Source organism: Typopeltis vanoorti, chromosome 2, assembly GCF_054136105.1.
Source record: "Typopeltis vanoorti isolate ZY-2024b chromosome 2, IOZ_Tvanoo_1.0, whole genome shotgun sequence".
Taxonomy (NCBI): domain Eukaryota; kingdom Metazoa; phylum Arthropoda; class Arachnida; order Uropygi; family Thelyphonidae; genus Typopeltis; species Typopeltis vanoorti.
The window spans coordinates 185,074,057-185,089,963 of NC_143550.1; the positions used below are offsets into that span (position 1 = coordinate 185,074,057).

Below are 15,907 nucleotides of genomic sequence, written 5' to 3' on the forward strand. Positions count from 1 at the left end.
TTGATTATTGCGATAATTTTCTTTCACTTGGTGTTTTGTTCTCGCATTTGCTGGTTTATATTTTCAAGTGATGCTGAAAATGAACTAACGGACTTGGAGAAAGTTAGTAATGTGTACTGCACTTCAAAGGCGAATTTCATTGTTAATTCTGTAGGTGGTGAGCTAAAGCGTACTTTCTGAAAGGAATAATCTTAGCTCTCTCTCTCTCTCTCTCTCTCTCTCTCTCTCTCTCTCTTGAAAAATGCGAACATTGCACTGAGAATTTTCAGGCAAGCAATTTTCTTCTTTCGTATCCAAGTGTGAAAAAGAACGCAGTCACATAGGGTAATGGGAGCCCGTGACAGTGATGGATGAAGCAGTTACGACAGTTCAAGTCATTCAGCCACGCAAAAATCCATATTTAAGATGCTATTCAAGACGCCATTTTGCATCCCACCTCCTTCCTGCAGACTACGGAGCAACAAGAGCTCCAAATGCATGTTCAGTTAAAGGAGAGCTCGCAGCTAAGCATACATGTTCGTATCACAACGTCCCTCTGCTCTGCATTTCTCCCCCTTTTGTAGAATGTCTTCCCCTTATTCACTCCAGAACTTTTTTATTGTTTTAGTGTTGCTTCGACGTTCATCGCTCTGCATAATTTTGTCTTCATTTTTTCCTCAGGGCTTTTAGTTCCCGTGTGCTTTCGGAAGACGACAAAGACCTCTTCCGCCGGGCAGGGAACCATACCTTCTTCATCCCCGTGGAGGGTCAAAGTTTCGACCGCTTGCAGTACATCGACAAGTGGGTGAGTGTAGTTGCCCTTTTTAATTAAAATCAGTACTTTGAAGACATTGCTACAGATTCACGCTCCTTCTTTGTTTTCTTTCAGGTCATTCGTGGTCACGTGATTCCGTACCGTGTGCTCTTTACTCGTACGATGGAGCCATATCCCTACCTGACCGAGAATAACAAGAACGTGACAGTTTACCTCTCCCTGATCAACGAAACCAGTCCTGACGGTACTTCCTACACACGTGAGTATTTCGCTTCTCCGTGATAATCAATCGCAAGAAATGCCTTTTCCACTTCCTTAACATATTCGAAGTACAATGTCGAAGTGGGATTTTTTATGACAGGATATCTTTAAAACGACCTCACGTCGCAAAGAAATGTTTTCTTAGAAAACTCTTGACTTTTTTCTGATTAAAACCGCAGCACCTCAACATGTTTTAAAAATAAATCTAAAAGGTCGTTAAAATATCGAAAATTGCTAAATAAGAATACAGCACCCTCTGACTGATTTATCATATGATATTATTGTCTATAATTGCCGAAATTCCGAGAATGGAAATAAAACGTTGGATATTTTCATAAGTGTTTCAGTTTTGATTTTTTTAATAATGACATGAATAAAATAAAAATGTCATACGAGAGAGTGACACTGTGTAAGGTTAACATCCGAGCTGCCAGTCTTAAAATTAAGTGAGTAGTACTCCCTCTGGTGGCATCAGCAGTTTAATTTTCATTTTGAGTGACGATACCTGCGCATACGCAAATGTACGAATGTTACGTTTGCGTTACAAGATAGTCATCTTGTCGCTTCTGTCAGCAGAAATGACAAGGCTTACTACAGCGCTGCACCAATGAGGGAAAGGGGCGTTCTCGGACGGAAACTGAAACTCACATTGGAAGCCGCAACTCAGCGAGTACGTTACTTGGAGGATCCTACTTTCTATCTTTGAGCTTCTGCCCTCTAGTGGCAGCACTTAAGGTATCAAGGAGAAAGAGTTCTTCACCGGCGAATACGTCACGCATTCTAAAGGAACAGTTAATATTTGACCAAAGAAACCGCCATGGCTTCAAGGCTTACTACAGAGATTACTGAGTTTGCATCATCAAACGCGGTGAGACTGAGTTGTTCTCTTCGAGTTATTTCTTGAAGAATCGCATTCTTCGAACACGCATCGCGAATCGAAGAAAATATGAAGTCTTCCCTCACAAATTCCACTGCCCAAAATATAAATTTTTAAAAGAAGGAATCCAAAATATAAAAGCTCTGAATATGCAATTAAAATATAAATTAATCACCATGTAAATAATTAAATAATAATTAAAATATGTATAGATAATAATATTAACCAGTAACGCTAAATGAAAAATAAAAACATCGATAACAATCAATATATGATTGTTATAAAATATAAAGTTGCCATAAGAAACTGGGGATGGAATAGAAGAGCGTGCAGGTAAGAGAAGGAGGAGCCATGAGTGGAAGAGACTGAGAACATTTGTGAAACAGCCGCTTCTTGTTCGCATTTGTGCCAACCAAAATGTGTTACTAATTTTGCAAGTAGTGATATTTAGCGATAGAAGCGAACTCCTTTTCTCCTAAGCCTTTAAATTTTAACACCAAACATTCGGAGGAACCTTTTTGAAGAGGAAAGGAACTGAAATTTGTGACCAACCAGAAAGGCCTTTTTGTATTGAGCTGAAACTTAACAATAAAGAACTAATGCTGTGCATTTCCCCATCAACTTCCTTCTGGAAGCAGAAGGGACGGTATTTATGAAATGCGTCAACAATTACTCATCGTCCAAAATGAAACGAATGATAATATTGCGACAGCTCTGAGTCCCTGACGAAGAAGCCTCCTTTGAGTAAGCGCGTAGTTCATTTGGTGGCGCCCCAAAGAAACGCCGTCTAATCTGAAATTCAATTTGCGGGAAAGCTGACAACAGAAGCAACAAATTAGTTGGCTACTTAAGTAAGCCTAATCTCTCCTGACACCTACGCACTCCCGCGCTATTCAGGCATCCTGCTTCTCTCTTTCTCTGCGGATGAGTCCCAAAAAGAGAATTGCTAATGAGCTTCCTTCGACTCGACCTTCTTCTTTCTTGGCACGCTAATTAAAAGCACCTTCTTGTAGGAAGAGGAAATTATTAATGACGTCACAATGAAGTACCTGTCTGTTCTTTGTACTTTGTTAATTATCCATCTGGGAATCCACGGGCATCTTTCTTTTTGTTTTTTTCTTTTTCCCGACGTTTTCAGATTCTAAAAAGTCAACAATTCAAATGAGAAACCAAGGTCACGTGCACGACGTCAGTCTTTCTATTCCCGCTCTCGAAGAGCTCTCTTCTCCCTTCTCTCAAATTCACGTGCAATTTTAATTCGCTTCGGAGCGCGTGCGAGAACGAAAAATATTTAAACACAAAGTTGTTGAGTTTCCCTTCTATTAGTTCCCGAAGGCGAGAACTCAGCGGTGTTCCCAGTGGAAATCACTTAGAAGCTAAGAAAACACACACAAATAACGTTATTTTTTAAAAAGATTGTTACGCATTTGCAAACTCTTCGCTGCCATTCTGAACGGCAGTGTTTTACTTGTTAAAAAAGTAATCTGCAACTCACAGTTTTAACTTCTCCCAAACAGCCGGTTAATGTGTTAGCCAAATATTCACCAAAGCAGGCAATCTTATCTTCCCAGAAGGCAGTTCTTTTAGCTAATCTTAGGAATTCTATCCACGGACGGCTGTAAACCTATATAAATTAGCACGAGTGGGAAAGGTTTACATAATTTGCAACCCACCCTGTTCTAGCTACACATTTTTTAAGCCAATTGGATCTGCAATAAACAGGGGCTGGTGAATTCAAACCAGGCGTTGAAATTCATCTACTTAATCCACGGCCTGTTGGAGAAGTGTGAAGATGATGTAATTCGCTCGCACAGCCGGTCTACTCATTAGATGGCGGTTGCCATGGGAATAAACGCAGTTTTAACTTACCACCAACAGTTCTGTGAAAACAAAAACTGAAGAATGATAGAATAAGATGGATCTTAAGAAGTGGCCACACACGCACACAGAGAGGCTGAAGCAGTATTTGCTGCTATTGTCTCCATATTGTGGTTTTAGGGTATCACAACGATTCATTTTCTTCTCAAAGAGGGGGGGGGGAGGTTTCGACTTGTATTGAACAGAATATGGGCTTGAATTTCTTCTTCACCTCTCCGACTCAGTTTTTACCGTTAGAAGAATACAGACATTCTTATTTCCTTGAAGATATTACTTGTGGAAGGAAACTTGCCGTTGTAGCTAGACAGACCTCTGCGAGGTCACCAGTCAGCACGTGTCACATTATCTTTCCCAACAACAGTCTCCATAGCTCGGGTAGTATGAATGATGCCCTTTCGCTGGAAAGTGCTGAGTTCGAAACCCCCTCAAGGACGCGCAAAACAGGCAAACAAGACAGAAGAGCACTCGCAATTAACAGACATAACATATTGGACTCGTAACCTTCGTTACTTCAGCCATAACTCCAAACATTTTTCCCGACAGGGCCTTATTACGCCATGACCCATCCAGTACCTCCTCAGTAGAGAGAATACGTGCTGAACAGAAATACCGGTAGATCATAATCCTCAAATACTAGTCTCCAGTGATCATTGTGGATTAAAAGAAAGCCCCGTAATTCTTCAAATATCACTCTCCCCATTTACGGTACACATTCATAGGAAGCATTTCAGAGATGTTTCATATGCAGATGCCCTTGCTGTTCAACTGGCGAACGACTTCCAACGGACTTTCAGTTCTTCAATGTTTCAGGTGGGCGAATTTTCTCGTTCCTTGGGAAACTGACCATGAATTCGTAAATACGATTATTACTCGTGAGAAAACATCTGCTTGCGTGGTGATTTCATATTTTCCCATTAAAGTGTTCAGAAAGACGCCAATGAAAAGTTGCTGTTTACTGAACTTTCCGAAGCCTCACCATTTAGTGAAATTGGGGAGTTAATTTGACTTCCGATGCATGAGAAATCCTTAGAAATTCGCTTCTCATTTGACTTCCATAACACTTCGGTATCAGAGCTCTAAATGAGTATGCAATTTCGGCTGGACTGATAGTTGAGACGAGAGATAATTTTCATCGCCCGGTGTGCCACCGCTTACTAGAAGTTCAAACAGAGTATGCATAAGTTAAGTTTAAAGGAGATGGTACATCCCGTATTATTGTATAGCCGGGTACGAAACTCGGATCGAAATCCATGCCGAAAAAACTATCGGCGAGCCCAAGTGTAAGTAATCACTTGGGAAGTACAACACCAGGGGCTTGTTATAGTAGTAATAACAATATATGAGAGTAGCATAATTAAGTACAGCAGTATATAAGATAAACTGCTGCCTTGAAAAGTTTTTGTTTATTCCATGTGCGTGAGAGGGAACCAAAAAGTTTCCTTTTTGCTTTTCTTTTCTCTAAGATCACGGCATTTAGCGGTTCTCCTCGAAGAATTGCCAGCTACCGGGAGAAAAAATTTACAGCAGAAGTTCTGTTTAAAAGCTCGTTTTTTTTTTTTTTTGTTAACCGTGAAGATATTTAATCAGTCCCGTTCTTTTAAGTGACAACTTGAGTTCTGTCTTGCGATACTAGATTTTTTTTCTGCGGAGGGTGGTAGGGAGATTGAACAGTTTCTTGGTCTTCATATGCTACATGGAGGTTTTTTTTTTCAGTCAGTCATGTACTCCAATTGTGTTCATCTGCCTTGACAGGCCCGAATGAGTGTCTAGATTAGAACTCGCTGATTGCGATGTGTTTGATGTCGTGCAGGAAAAAAACATTCACCACATTTTTAGTCATTTTTCTCCTCTCTAGATGCGTTCCCGAATGTTGAATGAGGTCATCATCGTGAGTTTTTGCTCATCCTTTCCAGCAAAAAAGCAAGTTTATCTGTTCTTTGAGATCGGAAAAACAGCACGCACACGCGCACATACACACAGTTGCATTTTTCGCGTTTAGTATTCATGTTTTTACTTAATAGCATAAACTACATATTCGGAATAAACAGGAAATTACCGAGCAAATTCTCCCTTACTTATTCTCACCAGGGAAGCTTTGTCCTTACTGCAGTAGCGCCATCTGCTGATTTGTACAGAAACTTTTTGACCAATCGTAAAACGCATTTTTTGTTGAATTCGTTCATTTTTATTTATTTATTTGCTTATTACTATTTACATTTTGCATTATATATGCACAGCACAATCACATTTTACTTTTTTAATTCTTAAATTCCGTTCTGAGTAATTACACGATAGAACAAAAATGATTTTAAAACAACTAATATTACCTCAAGAAAGAACATATCTTAAAACTCTTTAACCCCAATGTTTCATCAATTTGTGATAATTTGTTCTTTTTTTTAGGATATATATAAGAAGACATGTTAGAGGTTGTGAAGAAATTCGAAAGACACTGAGGTGCGGGCCGCCATCAAGTTTTTCGTGCTGCAAGAAAAGTGCGCGACGAGATTCATCAAACTTTGTGTGAGACTTGAGGGTCTGTGCTCCAGTATGCTCAACAGTTGCCAGATGAGTGAGCAAGTTTAAAACTGGGTTTAAAACTGTTTAAGACTTTCCACAGCGATCACACTTCTGAAAACATCGATGCGATACATGCCATGATCCTCGGTGATAGACGAATGCCAGCGAAAACATTGCAAAGACGCTGCGGATATCAGGGAACGGATTATAGTCATTATCTACCAACATCTGGACATGAAGAAGGTTTCATGAAGTGGCTCCACAAATGTTTGAATGATAACCAAAAGAGAGAAGGTGTGCTGTCATCTCAAGGGATTTTGAGAAATCAGGTGCAAATATTGGATCGTATTGTGACTGCTGATGAAATTTGGCTTCATCGCTATGACCCAAAGACCAAATCCCTAGCCTGATCAATAGAGTGGAGATATAAAGGGTCTCTACGGTCACAGAGGTTCCGAACCCAAAAGTCAGCAGGGAAGGTCCCCGCCATCGTCTTTTGGGATATGAAGTATCTAAGTACCTTAAAAAGGTGAAAGTGTTACAGCAGCAGTTTATTCAACAGCTCTGAAGGAAATGATGGAGATACTGAAGGTAAAACACCGTGGGGAACTGAGCAGAGGCGTGTTGTTTTTGCAGGACAATCCACCTGATGAAACTCAACAGTCAATACACAACTTAGGCTCTGAGTGTATGCCTCACCCACCCTGTTCGCCAGACTTGGTCCCCATCTGATTATTTCCTGTTCCAAAATTTAGAGCAACACTTGAAAGGAACACACTTTACCACAGATGATGAGGTCATATCTGCAGCTGAGGACTGATTTGTGCAACAAGGGAAAGACTTTTCCCGGAGGATTGCAAATGATGACGCAGCGTTGCAACAAGTGTATAGCACGTCATGTGGAATATGTAAAATAATGTGTAAGTTTCATGGTTCTGCCTGCATTCCTTCATGATGACTATCACAACTTTTCAGCATACCTTCGTATTATTCTCTGAGTTGTATTTCAATGTTTCCTATATGGCCCTTGAACTTCCTGTCTATTAAAACTCCAAATCCCTAGCCTGATCAGCTTCTTATAGCATAACTCCCACCAATATAATACGACATTAGATATCTAATCACACCAAAGCATTTTTTGTTAACATCGAAATGACAGCCATTTTCACATACCACAATTCCAGTGTATTCACATCATTCTGCAAGTACTGCATATAAGCAGCACTCCTGATTACCCTACCACTCTTTGCATCATCAGCAAATTGTTTGTCAAATCCTTCCCAATATCATTAATGTGCAAAATGAATATCAATGGATTAAGGACTGAACCTTATGGTACACCAATCGTTACCTTAAATCTTGCACACCCACTTCCCCCATATACCACTATATGGTATCTGTCAGTCAGCCATTCTCTTATCCATGCTAATATTGTATAACTCAAACCCATATTCTACAATCCATGCAACGGTATTCCATGCTGTATTTTGCCAAAAGCCCTTAGCAAAATCCAAAGGTGTCATTCATTCCCCTTGTCTAACTCAGTGGCAACATTATTATAGAACGTAAGTTGCTAAAACATGACCTTCCCTTAGTAAACCCACTCTGTTCATTGCAAAGTAGAGATTCTCTGTCAACCCATTTCTGAATGCGAGCCCGAACCAACTTTTCCAAAATTTTCACCACCTTTCCTGAGATTCAGATTGGTCGATAGTTGGAGAAACATCGGTCGTTGCACCATTCTTGTTCAATGTAATTACAATGTATTCCTTCCACTCCTGCAGAATCTTCCCTGTTCTGAGGCTTAAATTGTACAGTCTGGTGAAGAGAATACTCAGTTCAGCTGAACACTCTTTTAGCATCCGTGCTGATATCCCATCAATTCCTATTGCAGAATTCTTATTCAATTTCTGCAACAGCTCTACTACTTCCTCCTCATCCACATGAGTTTTCTCATACGGTGAAGAGGTAGCGGTGAGTTCACTGTTGCATATACCAGGTTCATAGCTTTTAGCAAAATGGCTTCTCATTAGTTGAACGGTCACTTCTGCATCATTTACCCGCATACCACCTGCATTCAGCAGAGTTATTCTTTCAAATTCATTCTTTCTTTTACTTGCTGCATAACGATAGAATTCTTTTGGGTTTTCTTTAACGTGCAGAGCCAGTGACTTAGCTTTTCGTCCACTAGTTGTGACTCTTCTGGCCTGCTGCTTATAGTTTTCATAACTGACATCATCCTTATGCACATGACATTCCATCCGCATTATATTTTTCTTAGGAATCTCTAGCTTAATTAGATTACATATCCCTTTCTCTCTTACTCTATTTATTTTTCAAACTCTAAGGATAGCCAGCTCTCACTAATGTCTACAATAGGCGGTCCCAATATATTAACCAAGGCAACGAAATCTACTCCTTTGTGTCTAATAATCTTAGCATTCGTGCATAGACATAATACTTTAACTGCATGCTCTTTGCATACACTTGTCTGTGGTCTGCATGACACTGTTCGACAGCTTGCAGATCCCTGTTCTTATCCAGTTCCTTACTTACTCAGACATTAATACCCATGGTTGAGTCCGTACTGGACGAACACATAATCGTTCTCTCTTCATAATCATTCCCATCATTAGCACAGTTACCTAACCTTATTTACGATATGAAAGAGATATCTTTTTTCGTATTTAGTAAACGTTTGTATCAGGGGCGAATGCTGGTCTTGAAATTCACGCTTGCTCTTGTTATCATTCAGGGAGTGAGAGGTGTGATTGAAGTCTGATTAGCGGAATGATGAATTACTGACCATTTAAAACTATATATTTAGCAATTTATGTCCATTTAATCATACAAATACAACATTTATTTTACAAATGATATTTTATCTTTTTCAATTTAGCTACTTGAATATAAATTCTACCCTCCGGTTCTTCTTTATGAACTGGTCAATAACATCGTCATAAAAAGTTGGTTGTCACTTAATTTCCCCAAGCAACACGCACACTTGTAAAGGCCGACTGAAGTTCACTGGCTAGAGCTACTTTGACTGCGTATGGCCTGTGTTTAAAGTGACGTGAAGAGAGCGGAAATGGCTACGCGCGCTCATGAGATCACAATGCTGCAGCGAAGACCTGGAAGCTCCTCAGCCGAGCAAGCCAAGGTAGCTTTGACTAGACGAGCACGCATCTGCCTTCGATAAACAACCCAAAGCTCAATTATAGCAGCGCAAGCTTAAGACGTCTTCTCTCTACAAAACCAAAAGCCTAAATGGAATGCTTATAAATGCATGCATTTATTAACAAATAAATATTACTTCTTTCTCAATTAATGAGCTTGCGCAGCAAGCATGGAGAATTCGCCCCTGGTTTGTATCATTTTTACAGTTTCTTCGTCATATTCTACAGCTTTGTTGGTGTTTGGTCTGCTTACGATTACTTGTAGTTTTTTTTTAGAGATTTATAACAGGAAGAAGGAGAGTACACCTATTCTACAGCTGGCTGTTAAAGTCTGAAAGCGATCCATTTGATAGTGTTCTGCCACGTCTGCACTGCAGAATGTGTTCATTTCGTTTACTGTAGTTTTCAGATTAGTGACTAGGGAATGTTTTCTGTTTACGCTGCTGCAGAAAAATTAATCCAAATATGCCTATGATCTATATTCGCTTTCAATCTCTACATTTCTGAGATGCTTTTTATATTTCTTATAATAATTTCCTTTTTTTTTTTATTAAATTAATTGAATATTAAGTTATCTATGTTTTTTTTTTTTTTTACTATTCATAGGCTCTTTTTTTGGCGAAGTAATCTTGGAATTAAGTGAGTTTTGTTTTGCTTTTATTTTTCGCGTAGTGTATGCTCAGAGTAACACCATCAAAAGTGATCATCGCCACCGCAAGGGAGTGATAAGATCGGAGATCATCATACCCAACATCCCCGTCAGCAATGGAGTGGTGCACCTCATCAAATCTCCCCTGATGGTGATTGACAGGACCATCCGCGGCTTCCTGGATCAGGAGAAGGCAGGTCGACTGTCGTGAGTACAAACTCCATTTATGCATTCCGAATCAATTAGCATTATAATAGTAGTTCATTTAAGGGGGACCTTCGCATTTCTTCCCACCCCCTCACTCCCCCCTATGATTTTCTGGCACGGCAAGGTTTATTTCCTTAACATCTCCGTAGTAAACGAATGAAAGGCTCTGCTACCCGTGTGATACTAACAAGTATTCGCAGTAGTCACCATCCATCCATCCGACACTTGTTACAAAGGTTGTCGCGCCTTCCACAGGATGTCGCATCCACTCCGAAGTCGGCAGCCCGCAGATAAGCCACGCTCTCCATTTATCACGATGACATCCAATCTCCTGTCTGATTCGCTTCTATTTTCCACCTGGCGATTGTGAAGGATGTCAGCTTCTATTGAGCGCTCCTCCGTCAGTGAGCAGATTTGTCACAAAAGGCCTTCAGCCACAAACAGAGAAATGCTTGTGTTCTGTACAGCGAGGTCATTCTTTTCGGCCTTATGCTGTAGAACCTTTGTACGGTGCACCCGTTTAAGGTGGATCCGATTTAAATGTTACCTCTGCGAACATAACCCCTCGTTCCGGTTGCAACGCTTGAAAGGTATTATCGGTTCCCATAGCAACCCTGTCTCACTCACTCTTACGTACGATGTCTGAATGAGCAGGTCGAGAATTGCAGCAGTTCGTTAAAATAGAATGATGGATGTCCTGCCCGGAGAGCCGCAAATCAGAGGACATCAAGGCATTCCCCCTGGCTTAAACAGGCCAGAAAGACAGGGTGGTTGAAAATTAATATCGAATAAATTAATCTGTATAATTCTCAAGTTCGACGGTGATGAATGTTATCAAATATGAAGCACCTCGTATTTCCTGTTCTCAGCAAACTTCTGCGTTTAATTTCAAGCCAAGCAAAGAGTTCTGCTGCTGCTGCGGATTTAATTCCCTAACGAAGCTTCGTTGCGATGTAACTTTGAGCATCTAATCGTAAACCTATATCACCACTGCTGCAAAAAAACAGTTCCATACAGAGAGAGAGAGAGAGAGAGAAGAAGCAAACTCCGTCTGCTCCTCCAACTCGGATACACGCTTGAAAGAAGGAACTAACAAAGCTGTGTTGCCATAACAACAGAGCCTTTCGTCCGAATCATTCACGAGTATTAACCGTATGAAGAGATCGCTTGAAAAAGTAGTCTCAATCATTAAAGTGTTTTTGATATTCATGATCAACGCCGTGTTCCTTACACGATCGATATCTCCGGTTTGCTCTTAAGAGTTGGACTCGATGCTCGAGTTCGTATATTTGTGACCTTTGCCTTTCTAATCGTAGTACGAGTGGCGATTTATAAAATAGCTTTTCAGCTGAAGGTGACTTGGGCGGCCTGATGGGGTGGTGCAGAGTTCATCTTCCTGGACACTCAGGTTTATTCTCCCGCAAAACAAGCGCATGCTCAGCGGGTAGCTACGGTTGCTTCGTAACGCATGAGAGTCAACAAATGTAGATTGAGTTGTGAAGAATGCAAAACTCAGCTTGTTTTCGTTTCTAAATCGGTTAATTGGATTGACTTCTAAGCTCAGCACTTACTCATTTCCTAGCTGCACTCAGTCTAAAGCTCAGTTCAATTGCAAGCTTCCAAACTTGATTGCGTTTAGCTTCGTATCCCAATTATGTTTTAGAAATTCGTAACTGGGCTTATGTAGAAGGCGTGTTCTTCATTCAAGTTAATGCGTCGTGCACTGTGTTGCTTTGAAGCAGCAGTACCATGATTGTTTTGTTCTGTTTCTTGATTATTTTTCTTACTTTTTTCTTCGCAATATTGATCAATAGGGCACGCCAGATAACCCCGATTGTTCTACGTCCTCAATGTATTGTTTATTCGCTTACCTCGAGACAGCCAATCGATCATTCGCTGTTAGCAAATTTCGCGTGATTAATGGCCCCACCAGGAAATTTGTGCACAACTGAGACATTCTGATAAGACGGGCCATCGTCGAGCCGAAGACTTGAATTATGGCTCCGTGAATCAAATGTCGCATTCAGGGGATTGTGTGGAAACTGTGAGCGCATTGTGTGCCCACATTCGTCGTTCCGTTAGTTGGATCGCTGTGCGAATATCCCCCCTTCCTCTGACGCAGAAGAGAATTTTCTCCTTAAAACGAATTTCAGTTTAATCGGTTCGGATTTTAGTTTCGTAATCTTAAATCTGCTTTATTAATTTGCTTTCAAAATGCCGCGATTCACTTTACAAAAATAATTTTATAATTTCTCTCTTGCAGGGAGTTTTACAAACTGGCCGAAAAGTACAGCGATTACTTCGCCGAACTGGACAGCGTTAAGGACAAAACGGTTTTTGCTCCATCTAACGAAGCCATGGTATCTGTTTATGGCGAGAATCTTGAGATGCTGCCGAAGAATCGTACAGCCATTCACGATGTAAGTGCCCCTTCTGTTAATTTTCATGATATTCGATCAAATAGGTGTGTAGAATGGACTGAAGATCTCTCGAAATGTACTTTGAGAATGAATACGAAACGGGTGCGTCAATGTGAATAGAAGATGATAATCAGGATGAGCTTTTGGATGGCTGAACAGCCGTCATGGGAATTTTACACAGAAAACTTCATTTGAAAGAAAAAGAAATAAATGGGTCCAGGAGAGGATATACAAATTTCGGTGGTCGACGCGCGCGCGTACTCTCTCTCTCTCTCTCTCTCTCTCTCTCTCACACACACACACACACACACACAAAATTCCAAAGCCAGAGAGAATTGATCGTTCAATTCTTAGCAAATAACAATTCTTATTTTTCACTTTTCCAGGCCACTTAAAAGCGCGCGCGCATGGACTTTTCCCCCGAGACGAGTATTTTAAGTTCCGTCTTAACGCTGTCGACAGTTCCAAATGGGGAAAGTCAATTCGATTACTTCGAGAACCCACACGAGATTCCGTCATCTTAACTGGCAAGTAATGTGCTGATGAAAGGGTCGATATCTGACCGTATCTCAAGTGCGGTTTTCCATTAACTACCCCGCCATTATTGAACTTCTGCCTCATCCCAACAGACGTTGGAAGAACTTGGTCGTTAAAATCTTTGCGAGGATTCGTCTGATTGCGGAGATTACGAGGCATCCCGGACCAGTTCTGTTACGTGTGGAGATTTAGCGTTTTCCTAATATCTACGGTGCAAAACTGGATGTTCAATGAAACGAACCGGATGCTTCGCTTTCATCCGACAAGCTTTATTTATCATTCAGGTGTCACCATGGTAACAGTGGTTTACTGGTCGCACAAACAAGACCAATTTTTTTATTTCGAGAGCAGTTTTATTGTTGTAAGAGTCGTCGAACGCCTTCTGCGCAAGAGTCGCTTATTATTGAAGTTGTCATAGCAACCTTCACTCCGTGTTGCCCAGTGGTCAACTGTCGTGTTATTGGACTCGAAATGTCTTCATGAAGCGCCTCAGCATTCGCTAATGTTTCCTTTCTGTGTAGTTGACCAAATGAAAGCAGCCGCCTTACCTTCGAAGCTCTGTGCCTTTCATTACGTGAAATCCCATCGGAATCTCGCTGTTATCCGACGGCCTTTCGAAAAATGTTTCTCAACTGGACTGCCCTCACTGAACTTTAAGTGTTTTCTGATTCGGGCGTCATATTAGAAAAGCATGTTGGATTTCTTAATCGCTGGTTACTTCTTTTGTCGATAGTCAATTACCTTAATTGCCTGCCAACTTTCCATCGGACTTCTCCTTCTCCATCCATTTAATCGGGATTTTGTTTATCCCCAATACCATCTGATTGCCGCTCCACAGGAGCAAATGCTTTCCAGAAACGCAAAAAAAAAAAACGACATTCCGATTTTCGTTGTGGTATTCCATCTCTGGCTCAACAAATTCAGTCCATTATGAGAAAATGACTTTCTTTCTGAAAAGCCAAAGACCTCGGTGGCTTTTCTTTGTGACCTGATCAACCGGAAAAACGATTATTTTTTACGATCAAAAACTCACCGAAATGGCGCTCACACTGTTAATGTCATTTCTTCGATTATAATTCGATAGTTCATTCCTTTGTTTTAGTTTTCTTGATTCTTTCTTTCTTTCTTCGACCTTTCAGATTCTCAAGAAGCACACTGTGATCCGTGTCATCTCCACGGAAGACGTTTTGCATCGAGGAGTGAAAAACCAGACGGCTATGGACAACAAGATGGTTTTGTATTTCAAAGTAGTCGGTGGGGAAAGAAATAAAAGTAAGTCAATTTATTAATCCGTTTTAGCCTTAGCAGTAAACAAAATATATTAGCATTTGTGAAAGATTTCAACAGCGCCATCTCCTGGGCTAAATTACAACAAATTAGAATTTCCCAACCTTTGATATGGATTCAAGTGGGAGTGGGAAAAGGGATGCCAGAAGCAAACAGATGGTGAAGAAAGCAACATTCACGTCTCGTTACCCTGGGGCAGGGAGGGACGGGAACAAAAATTTCTCCAACAAACCGGTGGTGCTTTTAGAGCAATTTGCATCGCTTCACCTTATTTTACAGGGGAGTGGGGGAGGAGGAATCCCGCTTAATAGTTGCTTCTGCTCGTGGCTTGTGGGAAAAGAATTCTGCCGCAATCTCGTTTGCATTGATCGCCTTTCTAAATGCAAACGAGAACGTTTAAGTGAAGCCCAAATAAAAACATCCTCGACTCTGGGAATGCTCCAGAGATGTCTTTGAATGGAGCCAACGGCATCTAGCGAGAGCAAAAATAAACCGAAGAATACAGTGGGAAATTCTCCTTCATGAATAGCAAACAGCGAAGCGGAGTATGTGCGATGGAAATCGCAGCAGTGAAATTAAGCTGAGTGTGGGCGGAAGTTGGTTTAAGTTTTGTTTAAAGGGATTCTCCAGCAGGTGACTGATTTCGATTGTGGGTAGAAACAACAGCGTGAATGAACTCTCCGAATTATCCAAATTCCTGTTTATCCTTCAACAGTACACGTAACTATTGTCAAATATATCGTGGGCCCGTTTTATATTTGCAAGTTGGAACCAGAGTACCCGGAGGGTACTCTGGTTCCAACTTGCAAACATAAAACTGGCAAACATAAATCCAACTTGCAAACATATCCAACCACCAACTTCAGACCTCACTCGACTAATTTGATACTTGAAATTTAAAAAAAAAAGAAAGAAAAAATAGTAGGACAACCATATAACAAATACCGTGTGTGCAGGTGTACAAGGCGAATAAGACGACCCTACCCCCCCAAATATCATTTCAAATGTGCATTTTGCTCTACTCGCCATACAATACGACCTCAAATGTTGCACTTACTGCCGACAGCTTCTTATACCTTGCTTTCAAATTAATACTATTTAAGCACAGCAATCACTGTGGTTCTTTCTTTAGAGTAATGCATGAGCGACGTTTCCCCATGTGAGGCAATCAGTAAAATTGTTTGTCACGTGTTTATTGCCACTTTTCGGTTTCGTATGTTTTAATTCGTGCGACCATCAGCAAGGTTTTGTTAAGATTTAAATGAAAAAAAAACTGAATGCTTGCCTTAATGAATAAATTGTATTAAATGTAAATATTTATATTCAAATGATATATCAATA

The 15,907-nt window shown here is 40.6% G+C and overlaps 1 protein-coding gene across 1 annotated transcript in view; it reads left to right on the plus strand.

Annotated features, from left to right (window-relative positions):
* LOC150109733 (fasciclin-1-like) overlaps positions 1 to 15,907 on the plus strand; it is a 100,345-nt gene that overhangs the window by 50,290 nt on the left and 34,148 nt on the right. Inside the window, exons 4-8 of the mRNA XM_090403135.1 lie at positions 661 to 784; positions 869 to 1,013; positions 10,139 to 10,322; positions 12,586 to 12,742; positions 14,419 to 14,551. Coding sequence (XP_090259261.1) covers positions 661 to 784; positions 869 to 1,013; positions 10,139 to 10,322; positions 12,586 to 12,742; positions 14,419 to 14,551 — 743 coding nt within the window. The remainder of the gene's footprint in view (positions 1 to 660; positions 785 to 868; positions 1,014 to 10,138; positions 10,323 to 12,585; positions 12,743 to 14,418; positions 14,552 to 15,907) is intronic.